Source organism: Mustela lutreola, chromosome 9 (genome assembly GCF_030435805.1).
Source record: "Mustela lutreola isolate mMusLut2 chromosome 9, mMusLut2.pri, whole genome shotgun sequence".
Classification (NCBI taxonomy): Eukaryota; Metazoa; Chordata; class Mammalia; order Carnivora; family Mustelidae; genus Mustela; species Mustela lutreola.
The window spans coordinates 55,196,961-55,219,380 of record NC_081298.1 but is presented as its reverse complement, the minus strand read 5'-3'; the positions used below and the strand labels follow the sequence as shown (position 1 = coordinate 55,219,380).

At 41.8% G+C, this 22,420-nt stretch overlaps 1 protein-coding gene across 6 annotated transcripts in view; it reads right to left on the bottom strand.

Annotated features, from left to right (window-relative positions):
• Positions 1–22,420, bottom strand: part of NINL (ninein like) — a 168,280-nt gene that overhangs the window by 93,046 nt on the left and 52,814 nt on the right. For all 6 annotated transcript variants that reach the window (XM_059134247.1, XM_059134243.1, XM_059134242.1 and 3 more), the window contains exon 2: positions 891–1,084. In XM_059134247.1, the coding sequence (XP_058990230.1) occupies positions 891–1,073 (183 nt within the window). In that variant the 5' untranslated portion in view covers positions 1,074–1,084. The remainder of the gene's footprint in view (positions 1–890; positions 1,085–22,420) is intronic.

Genomic DNA, 22,420 nt, shown 5'->3' with positions numbered 1-22,420 from the left:
TGGGAAGTAACAAGAGGTACAGTTCATCTGGACTTTCTCCCTATACCAGCAGTGAGGGTTTTTTTCCTTGGTTTTCTTCATTTGTTTTTGTCCAAGAGCCAATTCAAAAATATCTGCAAGCTGGATTTTTTTTCTCACTTGATAATAAAAACAGTTTCATTGATTTCTGTGGCAGGAAAAACAACAACAACAACAACAACCTCTATCTTCAAAGTTAAGACGACCAACACTGCTTCTATGACACAAGTTAATATCTAGACATAATTAAGCAGTAGGGACAAGGCGGGAGGTACTTTTTAGTATTTCTGTCAGGAAAGCAAGTTGTGGTCTAGGTTCTAGCTCACCGTTCTGGATGATCTTCAATTTCCTAGTGAAAAGGAGCAGAGATAGAGTACTTTCTATCTGGCCTAGATGAAATCACAGGACACCTCTGAATATAGGTATCTTTTGTTCCTGCAGCAGTGGTGTGCACTTGCTTTGTCTAGCTGCTAGAAAGAATTGCAAGCTTTGTCATTTTACTGGACAACATGCCTTCAAGGCACTTCAAGGCATCCAGTGTGTCATCTGCCCACAGATCCTTTTATTTTTGTGAATCACCTGCCTCCCACCCATACAGCCTTCCACCCCATGCCTGACACCCAAAAAATCTCTCAAACATCTTTCTGGACAAACTAAACCAAACCAAACTCTGGAAGTAACTATGCTTTCAAAAAAAAGTAATCTGAAGGAAACTCTTGCTTCAGTGGAGGAGTCCCCAGAAGGAAAAGCGCTGTTCAAGTTTCTAGTAACTCTACTCTGGTGTGTCTTTAGTCCACTGATATTTCTCAAATGCCTGCAGTTAACTACAGTACTCTTTGCTTTTCTTTATAAGAATGAAGTAAAATACCCACCCTGGCAAAGTGGTCATTTCCAAGAAGTGTTTGCAGAAGGATGGGCAGCTGCTTTTCCAGATGCAGCTTGAGGCAGAGCTGGGTCAGTTCCTCCCGGTCCAGAAAGCCTGTCCCTGTTGTGTCACAGCTGCTGTAGACTTCCCTGAGCTGTGAAACATAGTGGTTCTCTTCTTCTTCGTCCATCCCATAGCAAGCTGGACATGCCAGGGGAAAAAAGAAAATCAAGAGTATACTCTTTTTTTTTTTTTTTTTTTTTTTTAAATTTAAAGATTTTATTTATTTATTTTACAGAGAGAAATCACAAGTAGATGGAGAGGCAGGCAGAGAGGGAGAGAGAGGAGGAAGCAGGCTCCCTGCTGAGCAGAGAGCCCGACGCGGGACTCGATCCCAGGACCCTGAGATCATGACCTGAGCCGAAGGCAGCGGCTTAACCCACTGAGCCACCCAGGCGCCCCTCAAGAGTATACTCTTACTGCCATACCTCACACATTCTTTCACTGCTCTGATGAGCCCCAGCAAGGCGGCCCAGGTGCAGGTAGGGGCTGGGCACAGGGGAAAAGGCATCCAAGGTGCTCTCAGTTTTATGTGAGGCCTCTGTAGGAGAGGCCAGAAGCATGTGACCAGGGAGCCAGTCCCCGTTCACAAACCCCAGAATCTCTTTGTTCTTTAAGATAAATATCTATTATTGGGGCACCTGAGTGGCTCAGTTAATCATTCAACTATTGATTTCATTTCAGGTCATGATTTCAGGGTCCTGTGACCAAGCCCCATGGCAGGCTCCCTGCTCAATGGAGAGTCTACTTGTCCTCTGCCCCTCCACCTGCCTTCTCTCTCTCTTTTAAATAAATAAATCTTTTAAAGAAATTTTTTAAAAATTATCTAGGGAGCACCCAGGTGGCTCAGTCATTAAACACCTGCCTTTGGCTCAGGTCATGATTCCAGGGTCCTGGGATCGACCCCCGCATCAGGCTCTCTGCTCAGTGGGAAGCCTGCTTCTCCCTCTCCCATTCCCCCTGCTTGTGTTTCCTCCCTTGCTGTGTCTCTCTCTGTCAAATAAATAAATAAAATCTTTAAGAAAAAAAAAAGAAAGAAAAGAAATTTAAAAATTATCTATTGTAGAATAATCAGAAAAAAGAGGTAAATGTAAAATAGAGAGCTAAAATTATTCCCCCCAAATTATGAATATTTTGGCAAGTATATATACATATATATATACACTCTAATTTCCCTTATGGTATTTTTCCCTTATTAGTATTCAGTTACAAATATTAAAAAGGAAAAATGTAAATAAATTTTACCAAATTTTTAATAAAAAATGGAAACTACAATAAAATTTATAGATGTTGATTAATCACAAAAGAAGAAAAACAGGGGAGCCTGGGTGGCTCAGTGGGTTAAGCCTCTGCCTTCGGCTCAGGTCATGATCTCAGGGTCCTGGGATCGAGCCCTACATCGGTCTCTGTGCTGTGCAGGGAGCCTGCTTCCTCCTGTCTCTCTGCCTGCCTCTCTGCCTATGTGTGATCTCTGTCTGACAAATAAATAAATAAAATCTTTTAAAAAAAAAGAAAAATATATGGTTAATAACTTCTAAAAAGTTCTAAAAATATCTGTTCACATCAAAAAATATCCAAATGAAAACAAAGATACTATTTGTCACTGACAAATTATCAAGAATAACCCCCCCCCAGTGTTAGCTGAGGATATCATAAGAAGGGTCTTTCACATGTTGCTGAGAAAGTGACAAGTAAATGCCTTCCAGACATTCTAGACTTTTCACATTTGCCAAGAAATTTTTTAAATAATTGTATTATCTTACCTATTTATTTCATGTACATAAAATTCCTTACAGAAATTCTTATAGCTTTGGGAAACAGAGCTACAGACAAAGACATAAAAGAAAATAAATAAAAGAAAATAAAATGTCCAATGAAAGGAAATAGCTTGCTAAGTTACAGCATAATTATATGGCAGAAGATTCAACAGGCTTAAAAAACACATTTTTTAAGAATACTTAACAGGACAGGAGATGCAATTGATAAAATATCAAGGCAGGATAAAAACTTTATAATAATAATAGCTAGTATACATACTAGTCAGTTCACATATTCATTTATATCTAGAACAGTTCTATCAAGAGACTTCTGCAATTCTGTGGGAGGAAGGAAGGAAGGGAAGGCAAGAGAAGAAGAGAAGAGAAAAGAAGAGGAAACAAGACGAGAAGAAAAGAAGGCAGAAGGAAGGGAGGGAGGAAAGGAAGTAGGGAGGAAAAAACTACACCAAAGTGATAAGAGATGATTTTATGATATTACACATTTCCATTTTCTACATTTTTATATTTCTGAAAAATTGGTACAGAAAGTGAAACACTGCATAACTAGAAAAATGTCGCTAAATCATGAAAAACACTTAAGTCCTAAAGGAATTAGGATGAACCATATGAACTTGTCAATACTGGACTGTTCTGACAAGTAAATGACACAGACACAGATCATGGACAACTCTGAAAAGAGGAAATATGATAAGTAAACAAGCATGGAAAACTGATCAAGCTCATTAATAATCAAATAATTAATTTATAAACATGAAACAGTGAAGCAACATCTCTTACTAATAACAGACTGCACACTAAATGCCAATTAAATAAAGATATAATTCTTCCTAAAAGAGAGAGAGAGAGCAAGCATGTGGGCGGGGGGAATGCAGGGGGAGGGGGAGGGGGTGACAGAGAATCCTAAGCAGGCTCCACAGCCATTGTGGAGGCTGATACAGGGCTGGATCTCAAGAGCCTGAGATCATGACCTGAGCCGAAATCAAGAGTCGGACCCTTACCCACTGAGCCACCCAGGTGCCCCAAAGATATAATTTTTAATGTCAACACCATTTGACCACCATCACCCATGTGGGTAGGGAAGTCTCCCTCAGCACAAAAACTATATGAGGGACTGGAATCTGTTCACATCACCCCCCAAGCCCAGAGTATCACTTTACTCAGGAAAACAACAGAATCAATGAATGTCAGTAAAAAAAAAAAAAAAACTCACTTTGAATAGAATCTTCATTGTGATGTTTTACCATGTTCTTAAAAGGCGAACTGCCTCCCCTGAGCTCCTGACTGACTGAACACCTGCTGATCAGGTGTAAAGACTGCCAGTGTCTACTCTGAGGATGAGTACACCAGCTCCTGGCCTCAGGTTGGGTGCAGGAGTAAAGGGAGAACAAGCCTGCCCTATCCACTCATCAAATTACACAGGCACTTCAGCAGGAGCACGGGGAAGTGGAAAAATGGCAAGGAGAGCTGGACCTGGGAACACACACATGCTCCTATCCCAGACTGCTTTGAGATGATTAGAGACAACATCGAGAAACACAGAGATACATGTAAAAACATGAAGGATAAATCAGAAAACTAAATGAGCTTCCTAACTCGACATCTGTCAAGCTTCTCATCCAAGATGAGTCCCCACCCAGAGTTGGGAGCTGCATCCTTTTGTGGACAACAGCCAGCTGTGGTGAGCTACATACAATACAATTTGCCAATGCTAGTTTCTGATAAGCCACAAGTAAACAGATAGGAGAATATAACAGTGAGAAAGACAAGTGGCAAAATTCAGTATATTAAAGAGGGTAGAGGAATCGGGATGAGGAAGGTAAGGAGTGACTAGGGAGCCCTGACTACAGAACCTACCACACCCACATCTCCCTGATGCTCCCCCAACCCCAAGCTCTCCTCCTGTTGCCCTACTTACAAACAATACCCCCTCCCCCACCACCTCTGCAAATCATGAGCAAATCTTCCATTTCTTCTATTTACCTTTAGTTATAACCAATTCAAGCAATTAAAAGTATATAAAGAAAACAAAAACAAAGCAAAACAAAAGCCCAACCCCACTCCCAGAGGTAAACGTTGCTTAGAGTGTAGGTTTGAAATTATTCCCAAGTCTACAAGGAATACGTATACATACACAACACACATAGACATGCATATTTTTACATAAGTGTAACACCATACATATTATTTTACAACTTTTATTTTTTTATGATTTTTTTTTTTAATTTATTTGACAGAGATCACAAGTAGGCAGAGAGGCAGAGAGAAAGAGCGGAGGAAGCAGGCTCCCGGCTGAGCAGAGAGCCTGATGCGGGGCTCAATCCCAGGACCCTGGGATCATGACCTGAGCTGAAGGCAGAGGATTTAACCCACTGAGCCACCAGGCACCCCTATTTTACAACTTTTAAAAAATATACAACATCTGAGAGATCATTCCATGCCTTCTCCATTTAAAAAAATGACTATATGCTCTTGTGCTCTTCTGTGCAGAGATGTAACACAGCTTACCCAAGGGCTGTTTTAGAGACACAGGGTATCTCCAGGGTTATCTCTTACAAAACCTTCCTCAGCAAACACCCCATGGGGCATCTTCATGAGTCCAGAAGGGACTAAATGAAGCCATGCTCTGTGGAGCATGCCCCGGGCAGTGCAGGAGTGTCCCCGGAGAAGGCAAACTTGGCTGTTTTCTCAGGGGCAGAGCAAGAAGAGAAGAAGCATCTTCCTTTCCCAGCCATAGTCCTGGCATCCACAGCCTAGGCAAGTCCTGCATCCACATCACTCTGGGTGGATGGGCTCTCTCTCCACCACAGGAATTTAAGTTCCTGTTGAGTTGCAGCTTTCCCTTTCTACACAGACAATGGAAGAGAGTCTCAATCTGGGGGCAGAAGCGCCCTGGCTGCCCATGGAAGTGTAGGCTGTGTGTGGAAGGCCCACTGGTGGTGAGTCTCCCCCTAGTGAAAAGGTGGTCCACAGCCCACCACATCCCAAAGCCTTGCTAAAACACAGAGCAGCACAAAGAAAAAACAAGTACCAAGACTGCAGGCACCAGAGAGGCAACAAGACTTAAAAAGAAGGGTGGCAGCTCCTTCCTCATCACCCACAGGAGCTGTGTTTGCAGCTCATCTTCAAAGGTCTCCAGGCCCCACCAAGTCTGGAGCTGTCTCTGGAGGCCCAGGCTGCTTCTACCTCATCTACTCTGGGAGCACACATGCACACTTTTGAGCCTGGGTGGGGATTTCCACAGAACAGGAGGAGCTTCTATAGAACTAAAAAGCCCACAGACTTAGCAGGCCAGCAGGGCCCCAGTTTTGGGGAGAGCAGCATAACCTCTTCCAAAAGCCCCTGCTCCCACAGCATCAGGCCCCCATCTTCGTCTGCTCACAGCAGAACATCCAGTGTACTCACAATGAGCCTATGGGGTGAGAATGCAAAGAAAACCTGCCCTCAGTAAAACACTAATGGATTCAGGTCCTGAAAACAGGGACCAAGCCCTCACAGAAGCCTGAGTGCCAGAAGCACATTTCAGGGAAGTAGAACAGTCCCCTCTGTCTACAGCGAGGCTGGTGCAGTGTCTGGTAGGCTTTTAGGTCTCCCTCACATGCCAGCTTATGAAACAGCTTCTAGAGAACCCTTCTGAGAGGCCACATATCTTCCAAGGGAAAACACATCAGTAACAATAAAGGGCAGTGAGGGCAAAGCAGGACCTTAGGGGGTCAGAAGAAAATCAAGAAAATGTAAATGGGAAACAGGCCAAATGCACACGCCACCAGGTTGCCATCCAGTGACCCATGAGCAGGAGGGAGTGACTGGCATAGTCCCCCCAAGCTCCACACCCCATCTGCTCTCTAGGCCACAAGGCAGACAGACAGGCACTCAAGAAGGGTTCCAGCAGCACCTCCTACATTCCCAGAGCTGACCTCAGGGCAGGTCTGTTGTGCACACTATCAAATGCCTGAAATGTTTTAGGTTTGCCCTTTTATGCTAGACATTCTCTGATGAGCCCATTTAAGCAAGAGCAATACAGGATGCTGCAATTTAGCAATCTCAAAGGGGAGGTCACCAGCATTATGGGTCCACTTAATCTCAGGGCTGCCGCATCCTAGGCTCCTCCAGTACAGGTCAGACGTAGGAGGAGATACAAAGCAGGGGGAGAGAAGGGAGCACTCTCTAGAGCATTCACCCAGGTGACGGGGGCATTTCTCGGGAGGCCAGGTAAGTTTAAGAACCTTCCCAGTACCTGGACTGTCACAGAGGAGATAACAGGGAGATCAAGGCCCAGCAAACCCACATGTGTTCCCACATCACACTGGACCTGTCAAACCTGTGGCCTCCCTGTCTGATCTCCTGCCCCAGGATTCCAGGATTGGGCAGAATTCAGATGTGGGAGCTGAAGGGTAAAGAGCTCAGAGGGGTCCTCCCAGAAGCAATGACAAGCTAGCCCTCCTAGTGAGAGAACTTACTGGTCTGTCCACATGCCTCCACGAATGGGTGGATGCAGGGGAGGGGCCCACACACTCAACCCCATGTCACCTGGGTTACACTTTGTTCTGCTCAATGCACAGTAGAGTTCTCGGCCATTCAGAAACATTCCTTTCCTCTCATTTCCCTCATCCCTGTGAATCTGAGCCACTGCCCCAAGAGAGCAGGTGCTTCATCTACCAGCCAGGTGGGAAGAGGCAAATGGTGTGATTCAGGCACAGCAGCTCTACCAGTCGGACAAAAAAGATCTTTCACTCACAATCTGTTAAGACATTTCCTAACCCCCCACCAAGGATGATGTCCAGCCCTGTTTTCAAAACAAAGGGGAAAAGGAGGCACTGCCTCTATTCCTGTACACCCTGTGGAATTTGCCCTCCTCCCATTCCAAGATGTGGGAGGAGTCTTTCTGCAGCTTCTGCAATACCACATAACAAACCTAAGTGGTGGAACAGAAGGCAACACTGGTCAGGAAGGCTTGGAAGAACTGCAAAGCCACCTTCAGCTGGAAAGCATGGCCCAGGCATAGGTCTAGCCTGCCAGTGCAGGGTCATGAAGAGTTGCATGTCTTCCCCTACGTTTAAGTGTCTCAGGAAAGGGCTGGCGTGACAAGACCACAGAATGACAGAAGTAGTAAAGAAACCTGAATGGGGGCCTCAAAATTCTGATGTTCACACATATACCCCTCATTTGCTGTAATCTGGAGGTAGTGAATGGGGAGGTGATGTTTGCAGGAGGGGAGACCCAAGAAGTGCACACGCCTTACCCCACCACCCAACACACAGAAAGAGAAATGAATATCCAGAAGGACATAAAGGAAAATCATTTAAAGTTATCAAAGAAACGAGAGTGCTAGACAAAGGAATGATAAGGACACCAAGGGAGGTTTCTGGGACACTGACATATTATAGTTGTAAAAAAAAATCCAGTGGCAAGACTGGAAGACACAGAAGGAAATCTTCCATAAAGTATATCTAAATAGGAAGGAGGGGTGACTAGGTGGCTGAATCAGTTAAGCATCTGCCTTTGGCTTGGGTCATGATCTTGGGGTCCTAGAATCAAGCCTTGCATCAGGATCCCTGCTCAGTGCGAAGCCTGCTCCTCCCTCACCTCCCCACTTGTTCTCTCTCAAATAAATAAATAAATAAATAAATAAATAAATAAAATCTTTACATAAATAAATAGTAAGGAGATGAGACCATATGGCAAGGAAAAGACTGTCTCTTCTATAAATAGTGTTGCAAAAACAGGATATCCACATGCAAAAGAATGAATTTGACCCTTACCTTATACTATACACAAAAGACTGACAATAGATTCAAGATCTGAATTAAGATCTACAACTATAAAACTCTAATACTCTAAAAAGAAAACACAGAGGAAAAATTTCATGATGTTAGATTTGGGAATGGTTCCTTACAAAAGCACAGACAACAAAAGCAAAAATAGGCAGATGGTACTATATCAAACTTAACTTCTGCACATTGAAGAAAAAAGTCAACAGTGAAAAGCAGTTTATATAGTGAATGGGAGAAAGTAATTGTCAACCATATCTGATAGAAGGTTAGTAACTAGAACATATAAAGAATTCTTACAACTCAATAACAAAAAATAAGTGACCCCATTAAAAAATGGGCAATTGTCTTGAAGAGATATTTCTCCAAAGACGATGTACAAATGGCTGACAAATGGCCAACCATATGCAAAGGCTCAACATCTCTCATCGTGAGAGAAATGCAATGACAGCCTATGTCACACCTATTAGGATGGCCACTATAAAAGAACAAAACAGAAAACAAGCATTGGTGAGGATGTGGAGAAGCTGGAACAGTACACAGCAATGTTGGTGAGCATGTAAAATGGTACCGCCACTCCGGAAAACTGTATGAAGGGTACTCAAAACTCTAAAACTAAAACCCATATGATCCAGCAATTCCATTCCAGGTATACATCCAAAGGAACTAAAAGCAAGATCTTAGAGATACTTGCTTACCCAAGTTCACTGCAGTATTATCCACAACAGCCAAGAGGTGAAAGAGCCCAAATGTCCATTGACAGAAGAACACAGAAGCATCCACACGATGGAAGTAGTATATCCATACAATGGAATATTATTCAGCCTTCAAAAGAAAGAAACCTGGGGCACCTGGGTGGCTCAGTGGGTTAAGACTCTGCCTTCGGCTCAGGTCATGATCTCAGGGTCCTGGGATCCAGCCCCGCATCAGGCTCTCTGCTCAGCGGAGAGACTGCTTCCCCCCCACCCGTCTGCCTCTCTGTCTACTTGTGATCTCTCTCACTGTCAAATAAATAAATAGAATCTTTAAAAAAAAAAAAAAAGAAAGAGAAAGAAAGAAAGAAAGAAAGAAAGAAAAAAAGAAAGAAAGAAAGAAACTCTGTCACACACTACAACATGGCTGGATCCTGAGAATGTTATATTGAATGAACTCTGCCAGTCACAAGAGGACAAATACTGTGTGATTCCACTTACATACATGCTTAGTCAAATCACAGAGACAGAAAGTAGAGTGGTGGTTGCCAGAGGCTGGTAGGAGTAGTGAGGGGGAAGAGCTGTTCTGTGGGTATAGAGTTCAGAGTCACAAGAAGAAAAAGTTCTCCAGGTGTGTTACTCTATGTGTGAATATAGTTAACACTGCTGAACTGTACATTTTAAAAATGATTAACTGGGTAAATTTTTTATTATGTACTTTCTACATTTAAAATTTAAAAGTAAAAAGTTTTTACAAAGAAAATAATTCAAAATTTGGTGGCTTACTTTCTGAAATTGCCTGGCTCTGTTCTATAGCACTTTTATCTGGATTTTCTCTTTCATAACAACAGCAAATATCAATCCCAAAGCTCTAGGCATCCTCTAAAAGTCCAGGAAAGGGAACCAGCTGAAGGGAAGGCAAATTACAGGAATAATATAAGAATTTTCCAAGTAGACAGATGGCTAACTCCCATCATGTAGGACAAAAAATAAAATCTCACACCTAAGTAAATCCTTTTCTTTTCTCCATATTTTATTTTCAAGCAATAAAATAAAAGTTGAGGCCACCTAAGTAAATCCTCATGAAATTTCTGAACCAACCAACCAACCAACCAACCAACCAACAAGTCCTCAAAGCGTCCAGATAAGAAAGAACACTCCCATGGACACCTGGATGGCTCAGTGGGTTAGAGCCTCTGCCTTCAGCTCAGGTTATGATCTTAGGATCCTGGGTTCGCGCCCCACATCGGGCTCTCTACTCGGCGGGCAGCCTGCTTCCTCCTCTCTCTCTGCCTGCCTCTCTGCCTACTTGTGATCTCTGTCTGTCAAATAAATAAATAAAATCTTTTAAAAAAGAAAGAAAGAAAGAACACTCCCACACTCACAGCCCTGGGCAGCAGAACCAACAGGTGCTGTTGGCAGCAAGACCAAGAGCTCTCGTGAAACCAGGCCCTGACATGACATCCCAAGTCAAGACCACTTTCAACCTCCTCTGGAAGCTACTGACATGTACTTCAGCAAAATGAGAAAGAGGAAGAGGCAGGAGCTCGGATCTGGCTCCCATGCACGTGACGAAGACTCTTGGGAGAGCCATCGTAGGGCAGGCCAGAGGGCAACCCACACAAAACCAACAACAAGAACAACCCATGGGGTATTGTGTATGTGTGTCCAGTTGGAAAACAACAAATGGGTAGGTCTCTCACAGAGCTGATAGAGCATCTGGAAAAAAAACAAGGATTAAGTCCATTAAAAAGTAAGTAAGTACAAACCAAGAAAACATGAACCTCTCTCTAAAGCCAAACTTGGTACATGGCCACATTTGGATGTGGCCATCAGGCAGGGGTGGCAGGGAAGCCTCAAGGTGGAGGTGCCATCCGAGTAACAGCCCTGGACTGTGGCAGAGGGAGTGGAGGAAGTGGGAAGGCACAGCCACAGGACAGGTGTGGCGACCTTGGGAGGCTCTGCCCTATTTACCGTCCAGAGCAGCCTTCCACGGGCCCCATAGGACAGAGTTCCAGACTGGAGTCAAACACTTCTCCTGCTGGGCAATTTCCCTTCTCACATTCTGCTTTGCTGCTGCTGAGGGGACAGTGATAGAAAATGACAGGGGCTAGATACACAGAAATAGTGGCTTAGCCTTAATGATCCTTATAATTTCACCACTAACAGCATTAGAATTTTGGTTCCCAAACCAAGGTTACCAGGTTCCCAGTTTTCATGCTGCTCAAATTCTATTTCTACAAATGCCTCACTGAAAAACTGCCTCTTCCTCAGTCCTTCCTTCCCAGCCTGAGCCATCAACCTAAGGGGATAAGAAGCAGCCCTAACCCCACAGGGGCCCTACAGCACAGAAGCTAGGGGGAATCTTCTGTTTACACTTCCTAAGTCCTCTCTGTGTGAGGCCAGGAGCCAGAACACCCCTTCCCCTGTAATCCTTCCACAGACTCCTGGGGAAGGAGGAAAGAAACACAGAGATAGACTTCTTTGCCTGTTCAAGCAGACCCTGCCATGGTCCCCCAGTACCCATCTGTCCAGGACTGCCCACCCATGGTGCCCTGCTTGCTCCCCTACTCACTTGTTAAGTACAAGCCTCAAGCAGAGTGGTTGTTATAAATAATAAACAGTCCCCAGGGTTCAAGGGCCTCTTCAGTTTCCTCTTCACCTAAATGGAATTAATCTTCCTTTGCATTCCACATACGCATAAAATGTTTGCACAGCAAAACCACCTGAAAACCTGGTCCCATTCAGTAGCTGACTACAGGACTGGGGACAATATTCCAGATAATGAGGAACACCTGGTTTCTCAAGGTTTTATTCTTCTGAAATTGGAATCAGTAGAATTTCAATTATTCTCAAGCTATAAAGCTTAATTCAAAATATGAGCATAAACTTTGCTACCAGGTGAAACAAAATGCTGTTTTTACCTGGGGAAGAAAAACCTGCTCCGACGCAAACCAGATATTGGCCCTGAGACAGAGGTCCCTGGCCCACACTTTGCAGGATAACGCAGCCGTCTGGAGGCCAACAGAGCAAGGTGTTGGTTTGCATTTAATTGATACACAGAGAGGAGGGAATTTAATCTGTGCCCCTAGAAACTCACTGAGTATTGAGGATAGAGAAGAGAATGGTGGTCTCTCAGCAGTAGCTAAGTTTGCTGATCTTTGAGGGTCCAGAGGATTGTGTTGCAACAGGAAGTAATTCAAACAAAGCCCTACATAAAAACCTGCTCTCTCAGAATGAATGGGACCAAGGGCGGCCATTCTAGATGGGTTCATTCTTTATCTGGAAAGATGTTACAATCCTTTTAAAATATTAAAGCCTGTCCTTGGGTTCCACTAGAGCAGACCTCAGTACCACTTTAAAACAGCCTTGTGCTTTTTAATCAACCTTCATACTTTGGCAGTTCTAAGCTTTTAGGATTAATTTCAGCGTTAATTCTTTTCATGGCTTTTTCTTATTTTTCAAAATTTATACTGTGTATTCACTTTGCCTACATGGGTCCAAAATATCTCAGAAGAAGATATTTCTTCTTTTTCTACCTTTTTTTTTATCAAAGGGATTTTCCAGTTCCAACAGTGTAAAAATAACCACATACTTCATTTAATATTTGCTTTTCCTACAAAGCAGATACATTAAAAATGATAAGAATATCAAATTCTACAACTATCCAGAGGCCCCTCATTGGCTCAGTCAGTTAAGCATCTGCCTTCAGCTCAGGGCTCCCTGTGCTCAGCAGGGAGCCTGCCTCTCCTCTTCCCTGCCCCTAACCCCACTCCTGCCCTCTCTCTCAAATAAAAAAAAAAAAAAACTTAAAAAAAAAAAATTCTAGAACTGTCAAAAAAACTCCTATTTTTCTGGGGTCTCCTGAAGAAGAGACTATGGCATACAGTGATGGCAGACTCTAGTGTCAGTCTCCAGTTATACTATGGGCATTTTCCAGCTCTGTGACCTTGAACAGTCACTTCATCTCTCTGTGCCTCCATATGTCATTTGGAGACTGTGAACATTAAAGTTACTGCTAAGCTTGTTAACGTGTCAATTACTGATTCCAGTGTCTGGCACATGGCAGGTACGGAATAAACACCGGCATCTCTGCCGCTACACAAACGCATGAGCCTGGGGCTGCATACACACCTGTACTCCTACACAAACCAGGTAGTTGTCCGCAACTTTCAAAGTAAACTACACATAGATAATCTGGTAAATGGCTATTCCGTGATGACAGATGAAGAGATTTTTTTTTAAATAAACATATAACGTATTATAAGCCCCAGGAGTACAGTTCTGTGAATCACCAGGTTTACACACTTTGTAGCACTCACCATAGCAAATACCTTCCCCAATGTCCATAACCCCACCACCCTCTCCCTACCCCCCTAACCCCGGCAACTCTCATTTTGTTCTGTGAGATTAGGAGTCTCTTATGATTTGTCTCCCTCCCAATTCCACCTTGTTTCATTTATTCTTTTCCTACCCCACAAACCCCCCACATTGCATCTCCACTTCCTCATATCAGGGAGATCATATGATAGTTGTCTTTCTCCAATTGACTTATTTCACTAAGTATAATACTTTCTAGTTCCATCCACATCGTCGCAAATGGCAAGATTTCATTTCTTTTGATGGTTGCATAGTATTCCATTGTGTGTGTGTGTGTGTGTGTGTGTGTGTGTGTGTGTGTGTGTATCACATCTTCTTTATCCTTTCATCTGTTGATGGACATCTAGGTTCTTTCCATAGTTTGGCTACTGCGGACATTGCTGCTATAAACATTTAGGTGCACGTGTCCCTTCGGATCACTACATTTGTATCTTTAGGGTAAATACCCAGTAGTGCAATTGCTGGGTCATAGGGCAGCTCTATTTTTAATTTTTTTTTAAAGATTTTATTTATTTATTTGACAGAGAGAGATCATAAGTAGGCAGAGAGGCAGGCAGAGAGAGAAAGAGAGGGAAGCAGGCTCCCTGCCGAGCAGAGAGCCCGATGTGGGACTCGATCCCAGGACTCTGAGATCACGACCTGAGCCGAAGGCAGCGGCCCAACCCACTGAGCCACCCAGGCGCCCCTCTATTTTTAATTTTTTGAGGAACCTCCATGCTGTTTTCCAGAGTGGCAGCACCAGCTTGCATTCCCACCAACAGTGTAGGAGGGTTCTCCTTTCAGATGGAGAGATTTTTAAATTTTTAATGGAAATTATACATAAAATCATATCTATATTTTAAAGTACATATGACCACTTAACATACCTTCTCAGAATTACCATTTTGTGTGTGATATTAGCACCTGAAACCTATTCTCTTAGCAAATTTCCACTATTCTAAAAAGTTTTATTACAGCTATAGTCATCATGGTATATGTTAGATCTGCAGGCCTACACATCTTACATAACAACTTTGTACCCTATGATCAATAGCTTCTCAGTTCTAAAGATTTTTTATAGCCACACAGACTTATATTTGCGCCAGGGCTATAGCTAGAGACCCCAAATGAACTTATCTTAAATTATCTAAGTGAGACTTAATGCAATCACATGTGTCTTTAGAGACAGGAAGAGGAGTTTTGGAAGAAGAGGAGGCAATGTGACCACAGAGGGAAAGACTGGACTAATGTAGCCCTAGAATCTGCAGAGAGAGTGACCCTGTCAATACCTTCTGGACTTCTGGCTTCTGTGACTGTAAGAGAATGACTTCATGTTGTTTTAAGCCACATAGTTTGTGGTCATTTGTACAGCAGCCCTAGGAAAAGGGAAAATAGCCCTAGGAAAAATAACACAACATCCCATTTCTCTCTCTCTCTCTCTTTTTTTTCATTAACATATAATGTATTATTTGCCCCAGGGGTACAGGTCTATGACTCATCAGTCTTAAACAATTCATAGCACTCACCATAGTGTATACCCTCCCCAATGTCCATGATCCCTCCACCCCACCCCCCCACCCCCCCACAGCAACCCTCAGTTTGTCTCCTGAGATTAAGCGACTCTATGGTTTGTCTCCCTCCCCAGTCCCATCTTGTTTCATTTTCCCCTCCCTTCCCCCCATGAAGCCTTGCTCTACCTCTCAAATTCCTCATATCAGAGAGATCACATGATAATTGACGTTCTCTGATTGACTTATTTTGCTTAGCATAATACCCTCTAGTTCCATCCACATCACTGCAAATGGCAAGATTTTTTTTTTATTGCTGCATAGTATTCTGTTGTATATATACACCACATCTTCTTTATCCACTCATCTGTTGATGAACATCTATCCTCTTTCCATAGTTTGGCTATTGTGGACAATATCCCATTTCTTAATATTGTTAAATGGCAATACTCTCTAAACTGGTGTACAGATTTAGCACAACCCCTATCAAAATTTCAGTTGGCTTCTTTAAAGAAATTGACAAGCTGATCTTAAAATTTGTAGGAAATAAAAGGGACCCAGAATACCCAAAACAATCTTAGAAAAGAATGAAAAAGTTGGAGGATTCACACTTCCCAATTTCAAAACTTTCCACAAAGGTACAGTAGCCAAGACAGCTTGGTACTGGCAAACAGAGAGACAATCTGACCAATGGAATAATATTTACAGGCAAGAAATAAAATCTCACACTTATAGTCAATTGATTTTAACAAAGGAGTCAAAACAATTCAATGGGAAAAGACAAGTCTTTTCAACATATGGTACTGGGACAACTGGAGAGACACATGCAAAAGACTGAAGGGGAATCCCTACTTATCGTATATCATATACAAAAACTAATTAAAAACCAAATTGTAACAGCTAAAACTATAAAACACTTAGAAGAAAGCAGAAGAGTAACTCTTCTAAAGGAGTAAATGATCTTTGATTAGGCAATGTCATATCTTTCATTAGACCATCAAAACCAGAAACAACAAAAGAAAAAAAAGCCAGAAAAACGGACTTAACTAAAATCTCAAAACCTGTTTTATGGCAAAGGTCACTACCAAGAAAATGAAGAGAAAAAAAAAGAAAACATTTTCAAATTCTGTATCTGATAAGGGAATCAGGTTTAGAATACAAAATGAACACTTACAGCTCTATAATAAAAGCACAAATGACCCAATTAAAAAATGGACAAAGGATCTGAATAGCTATTTTTCCAAAGAAGAGTCATAAATGACCAAACATGTTTAACCTCTTTAGCCATCAGAGAAATGCAGATCAACAACACAATGAGATACTACTTAGAGTATTTAGGTTGGCTATTATAAAAAAAGACATGTAATGGTAAGTGCTAGTAAGGACATGGAAAATTTGGAAAGCAAGAATCTTTTAAGCAGCAAGGAATCCTCAAAAAGATTAACAGCTAACTCCTCATCAGAAAGCATGATCAGAAGGCAGCAAGATGACATATTTGAAGTGGTGAAAGAAAAAGGAGGTCAACCAAGAATTCTATATCCAGTAAAAATCATCCTTAAAAATGAAGGAGATATAATGCCAAAGGCATGATTCATGGAAGAAATAACTGATTGGTTGGACTTCAATATTAAAATAAAAAACGTGTGCTCTAGGAAAGACACCATTAAGGGAAATAAAAGACAAGCCCACAGACTAGGAGAAAATATTTGCAGATGATATGTCAGATAAAGGACTGTTACTCAAAATATGCAAATAACTCTTAAAACTCAAGAAAATGAACCATCTGATTAAATAATGGGGGAAATAAATAAACATCTTAGTACAAATGGGGAAGGAGGCAAGACAGTGGAGAAGGGGACCCCATTTTAACCGGTCCCTGAACTTAGCTGGATATCTATCAAACCATATTGAACACCCACGAAATTAGCCTGAGATGTAAGCATATATATCTGGATTTCTACAAGCAGAAAAGTGACTGCTTTTTGCATGGTAGGACTTGCCCAGTCGTGAATCTACTGGGAGATATGGGAAGATAAACAGAAGGGGGAGGGAGTCTCCATAAGCTGGCTCCTGGAAAGTGACATGACACAGCCCAAAACCAGAACTCTTAGAAGTCTGCTCTAGTGAGAGAGATCCTTCTCTGAAAGGGACTCTGAAAATAAAAAGGCAGAATTCTAAGTAGGACATCGTGGTGTTGGGATCCAAGGAGTCACAGAGCGAATAGGGGTGCCTGAACCTACAGTAGAGTGCCTGAGCAGTGGAGCCAGGAAGCAGGTTATGGTCAGCAAGCCCAGGATGGGACTCAGCTCAATCACCATAAACTGTGAGCTAAGCAGTTGGTATTTGCTCTTTTCCTGAGCAGCCTTAAAAAAGTCTGGAACCTGCACCTGCAACTTAGCAAAAGCTCACAGGGAGGTTGAGTCCCAGAAAGGACATAAGGGCATGATTTAGGAGCTTCAGATGTACATGAGAGCCCAGAGTTACTTGCAGTTTTAGAGTCACAAAGGGCAATGACGCTCCCGGGCCTCTGGGACTGCCTCTCAAAGAGTTGCTGTGGGCACGCACCATGAGAGGCTGCGGTTTTCAGAGGTGCATAAACCCCAGAGAGTTTATTAAAGAGGCTAGACTGAAATCTTTCTGCTCTGGGCCGGAGGTTTGGGTGTGCCAATTTTTGCTCTGACAGCCCCCAGGGAATAAAAGCCACACGGAGGACAGGTTTCCACTGACCCCATCCCACTGCAGGGGTAAGGCAACTCCACCCAGGCAGGGTTTCCTGAGAAACAGGGTAGCAGGCCTCTCTCCCAGAAGACAGACTAGAAGAACAGGAGGACGAAAACCCTATAGATCCCACAAGACTGTAAAATCCCAATGCCCGGGGAAAATAGTATACTGAGCTCCAGGTGTTGCCTCACGACTTGTATATTTTTCAGATAAAATTCTCCTTTTCTCTTTTTCCTTTTTCTTATGCTTTTTCTCTGTTCTTTCTTTTAATCTTTATCTCATTTCAACTAAGATGTTTATTATAAGCAACTTATATTTCATAGTTGCCTTTTAACTTGTATTTTTTCACAGCTACCTTTTTTTTATACATATATACTTCATTTTAGTACTTTTTTCACTCTAGTCAATTTAATCTTTTAAATATACAAGTCTTACTTTCCTTGCAAATTGGGATGTAGTGCCTTCTATCACACAGACCAAAATTCACCCAGGAATAACTGATACAACTTGCTTTGTATCACTTTGTGAGATTATAGTCTCTCTTCTCCTTCTCCCCCTCTTTTCAAAATTTTGTTCTTGTGTTTCACTTTGGCTTTGTTTATTTGTGGTGGCCTCCTACCACTTCGTATTTTACTAGGGTGCATCTTGCCTGGGTCATCGTTGATATCTTGGACTCTACTCATTCGCCCACCCATTGTTCTCTGGACAGAATGACAGGAAGGGGGAACTCACACAAAAAAGAACCAGAGGCAGTGTTCTCTGCCACAGAGCTAATCGATATGGATATAAGTAAGATTCCAGAGAAAGAATTCAGGATAGCAATCATAAAGTTAATAGCTAGGCTTGAAAAAAGCATAAGCAAAAATACAGAATCTCTAAAGGCAGAAATGAGATATAATCAGGCCATATGTAAAATGCTATGAGTGAGATGCATTCTAAACTGGATATTCTTAACAGCTAGGGTTAATGATGCAGAGAAAATAAGAGAAGAGAGAAGAGAAAATAAGTGATCTAGAAGAAAAGTTGATGGAAAGGAAGGAAGTTGAGGAAAATAGAAATAGGCAGCTAGTAGCACATGATAAAAGGCTTGGGGAGGCTAATGATGCCATGAAAATGTTCCAATGTCAGAATTCTTGGGCTCCCCAAAGCAGTAGAAAAAGAGAGTCAGAAGGTACATTTGGCCAAAACATAGCTGAGAACTTCCTTAATCTAGGAAAGGAAACAGACATTCTTGTCCAAGAGGCAGAAATGACCCCTCCCCAAATCAGTAACAATAGATCAACACCCTCACATATAATAGTGAAGCTTACAAATTTTACAGCCAAAGAAACTATCCTGAGAGTAGCTAGGGAGAGGAGGTTCCTTATGTATGGAAAGAGGAACATCAAATAACATCCAACCTTTCCACAGAAACCTGCAAGCCAGAAAGGGCTGGAAAGACATAGTCAGGGAACTAAATGAGAAGAACACGCAGCCAAGAATACTTTATCCAGCAAGGCTGTCATTCAGAACGGCTGGAGAGAGAAAGAACTTCCCAGGACAGGAAGAAACTGAAAGAATATGTGACCTACAAGTCAGCCCTGCAAGAAATATTAAGGGGGGTTCTCTAAGCGAGGAGAGACCCCAAGTGTCACATAGACCAAAAAGAAACAGAGAAAATCTACAGGAACAGGGGCTCTGAAGGCAATACAATGGCACTAAATTCAGATCTTTCTATAGTTACTCTGAATATAAATGTGCTGACTGCCCCCATCAAAAGAAACAGGGTTTCAAACTGGATAAAAAGTAAGATTCATGCATATGTTGCCTACAAATGACTCACTTTAGAAACAAAGTCACCTCCAGATTGAAAGTGAGGGAGCAGGGGCACCTGGGTGGCTCAGTGGGTTAGAGCCTCTGCCTTGAGCTCGGGTCGTGATCTCAGGGTCCTGGGATCAAGCCCCACATCGGGCTCTCTGCTCAGCAGGGAGCCTGCTTCCCCGCTCTCTCTCTGCCTGCCTCTCTGCCTACTTATGATCTCTCTCTCTGTGTGTCAAATAAATAAATAAATTCTTAAAAAAAAAAAAAAAGAAAGTGAGGGAGTGGAGGACACTTTACCATGCCAATGGACCTCAAAAGAAAGCTGGGGTATTAATCCTCATATCAGACAAATCAGATTTTAAACCAAAGAGATGTAGAGGGACACTGTACCATATGTAAAGGGTCTATCCAACAAGAAGATCTAACAATTGTAAATATCTATGCCCCCAACATGGGAACAGCCAATTTTATAAACTTATTAATGACCAAAATAAAGAAACATACTACTAATAATACATTCATAAAAGAAGACTTCGAAGCTCCACTAAAAGCCATGGACAGATCATCTAAGCAGAAGATGAACAAAGAGACAAGAATTTTGAATGACACATTGGACCACATGCACTTTGTGATATATATAGAACATGCCATCCGAAAACAACAGAATACTCATTCTTCTCGAATGCACATGGAGCTTTCTGCAGAACAGACCACACACTGGGTTACAAATCAGGTCTCAACTGGTATACCAAGAGACTGAGATTATTCCCTGCATATTTTCAGACCACAACACTTTGAAACGGGAACTCAATCACAAGAAGAAATTTGGAAGGAAGTCAAACCCTTGGAGGTTAAAGAGCATCCTGCTAAAGAATGAATGGATCAATCAGGAAATTAAAGAAATTAAACAATTCATGCAAACCAATGAAAATGAAAACACATCAGTTCAAAACCTATGAGATAGTGCAAAGGTAGTTCTTTGGGAAGGAACATAGCAAAGTACATAGTCTTTCAAGCCTCTCTCAAATAATTGGAAAAATCTCAAATGCACAAGCTAACCTTACACCTAAAGTTCCAGAGAAAGAATAGCAAATAAAGCCTAAAATAAGCAGAGGAAGAGAAAGAATAAAGATGAGCACAGAAATCAAGAAATGGAATAGAAACCAGAAAAACAGAGCAACAGATCACTGAAATTAGAAGCTGTTTCTCTAAAAATTAGTAAGATTGATAAACCTCTGGACAGACTTATCCAAAAGAAAAGAGAAAGGACCCTAATCAATAAAATTGTGAAATGAAAGGGGAGAGATCATGACTAATACCAAGGAAGTAGAGACAATGGTTAGAACTTGTTACCAGCAACTATATGCCAACAAATTGGGCAATCTGGAAGAAATGGATGCATTCATAGAAACTTATAAACTACCATGACTGAAACAGGAAGAAAGAGACAATCTGAACAGACCAATAACCAGCAAGGAAATTGAAGCAGTAATCAAAAGCCTCCCAAAGAGTAAGAGTCCGGGTCAGATGGCTTCCAGAGTAATTCCACCAAACATTTAAAGAAGAAATAATACCTATTCTACTGAAGCTGTTTCAAGAAATAGAAATGGAAAAAAACTTCCAAACTCATTCTATGAGGCCAGCATTACCCTGATCCCAAAACCAGACAAAAACCCCATCAGAAAGGAGAATTAGAAGGGAAAAGAAGTAGAATTAGAGACCAATATCCCTGAAGAACATGGATGTAAAGAATACTCACCAAAATACTAGCCAATAGGATCCAACAGTACAGTAAAAGGATTACTCATCACAACCAAGAGGATTTATTCGGGGTACAAGTGTAGTTCAACATTTGCAAATCAATCAATGTGATAGATCACATTAACAAAAGAAGAGACAAGAACCACATGATCCTCTCAATTGATCCAGAAAAGCATCTGACAAAATAGAGCATACTTTCTTGATTAAAGCTCTCTATAGTGTAGGGATAGAGGAAACATACCTCGATATCATAAAAGCCCTCTACGAAAAGCCCACAGCAAATAACACTCTCAATGGGGAAAAAGTGAAAGCTCTTCACTTAAAGTTGGGAGCATGACATGGATGCTCACTCTCACCCCTACTTTTCAACATAGTACTAGAAGTCCTAGCCTCAGCAATCAGACAACAAAAAGAAATAAAGGCATTCAAATTGGCAAAGAAGAAGTCAAACCCTCTCTCTTCATAGATGACATGATACTTAATGTGGAAAACCCAAAAGACTCTACCCCAAAATTACTAGAACTCATATAGCAATTTAGCAAAGTGGCAGGATACAAAATCAATGCACAGACATCAGTTATATTTCTATACACTAACAGTGTAACTGAAGAATGAACTTAAGGATACGATTCCATTTACAATAACACCAAAAACCATAAAATATCTAGGAATAAACCTAACCAAAGAAGTGAAGGATTTATATGCTAGAAACTTAGAACATTTTTAAAAAAGATTTTATTTATTTGGGACGCCTGGGTGGCTCAGTTGGTTAAGCAGCTGCCTTTGGCTCAGGTCATGATCCCAGAGTCCTGGGATCGAGTCCCACATCGGGCTCCTTGCTCAGCGGGGAGCCTGCTTCTCCCTCTGCCTCTGTCTGCCATTCTGTCTGCCTGTACTCGCTCTCTCTCCCTCTCTCTGACAAATAAATAAAATCTTAAAAAAAAAAAAGATTTTATTTATTTATTTGACAGATTTTATTTATTTATTTTCTGGATCAATTGAGAGAATCATGTGGTTCTTGTCTCTTCTTTTGTTAATGTGATCTATCACATAAATATCACGTATTTATTTATTTGACATATTATGCCTC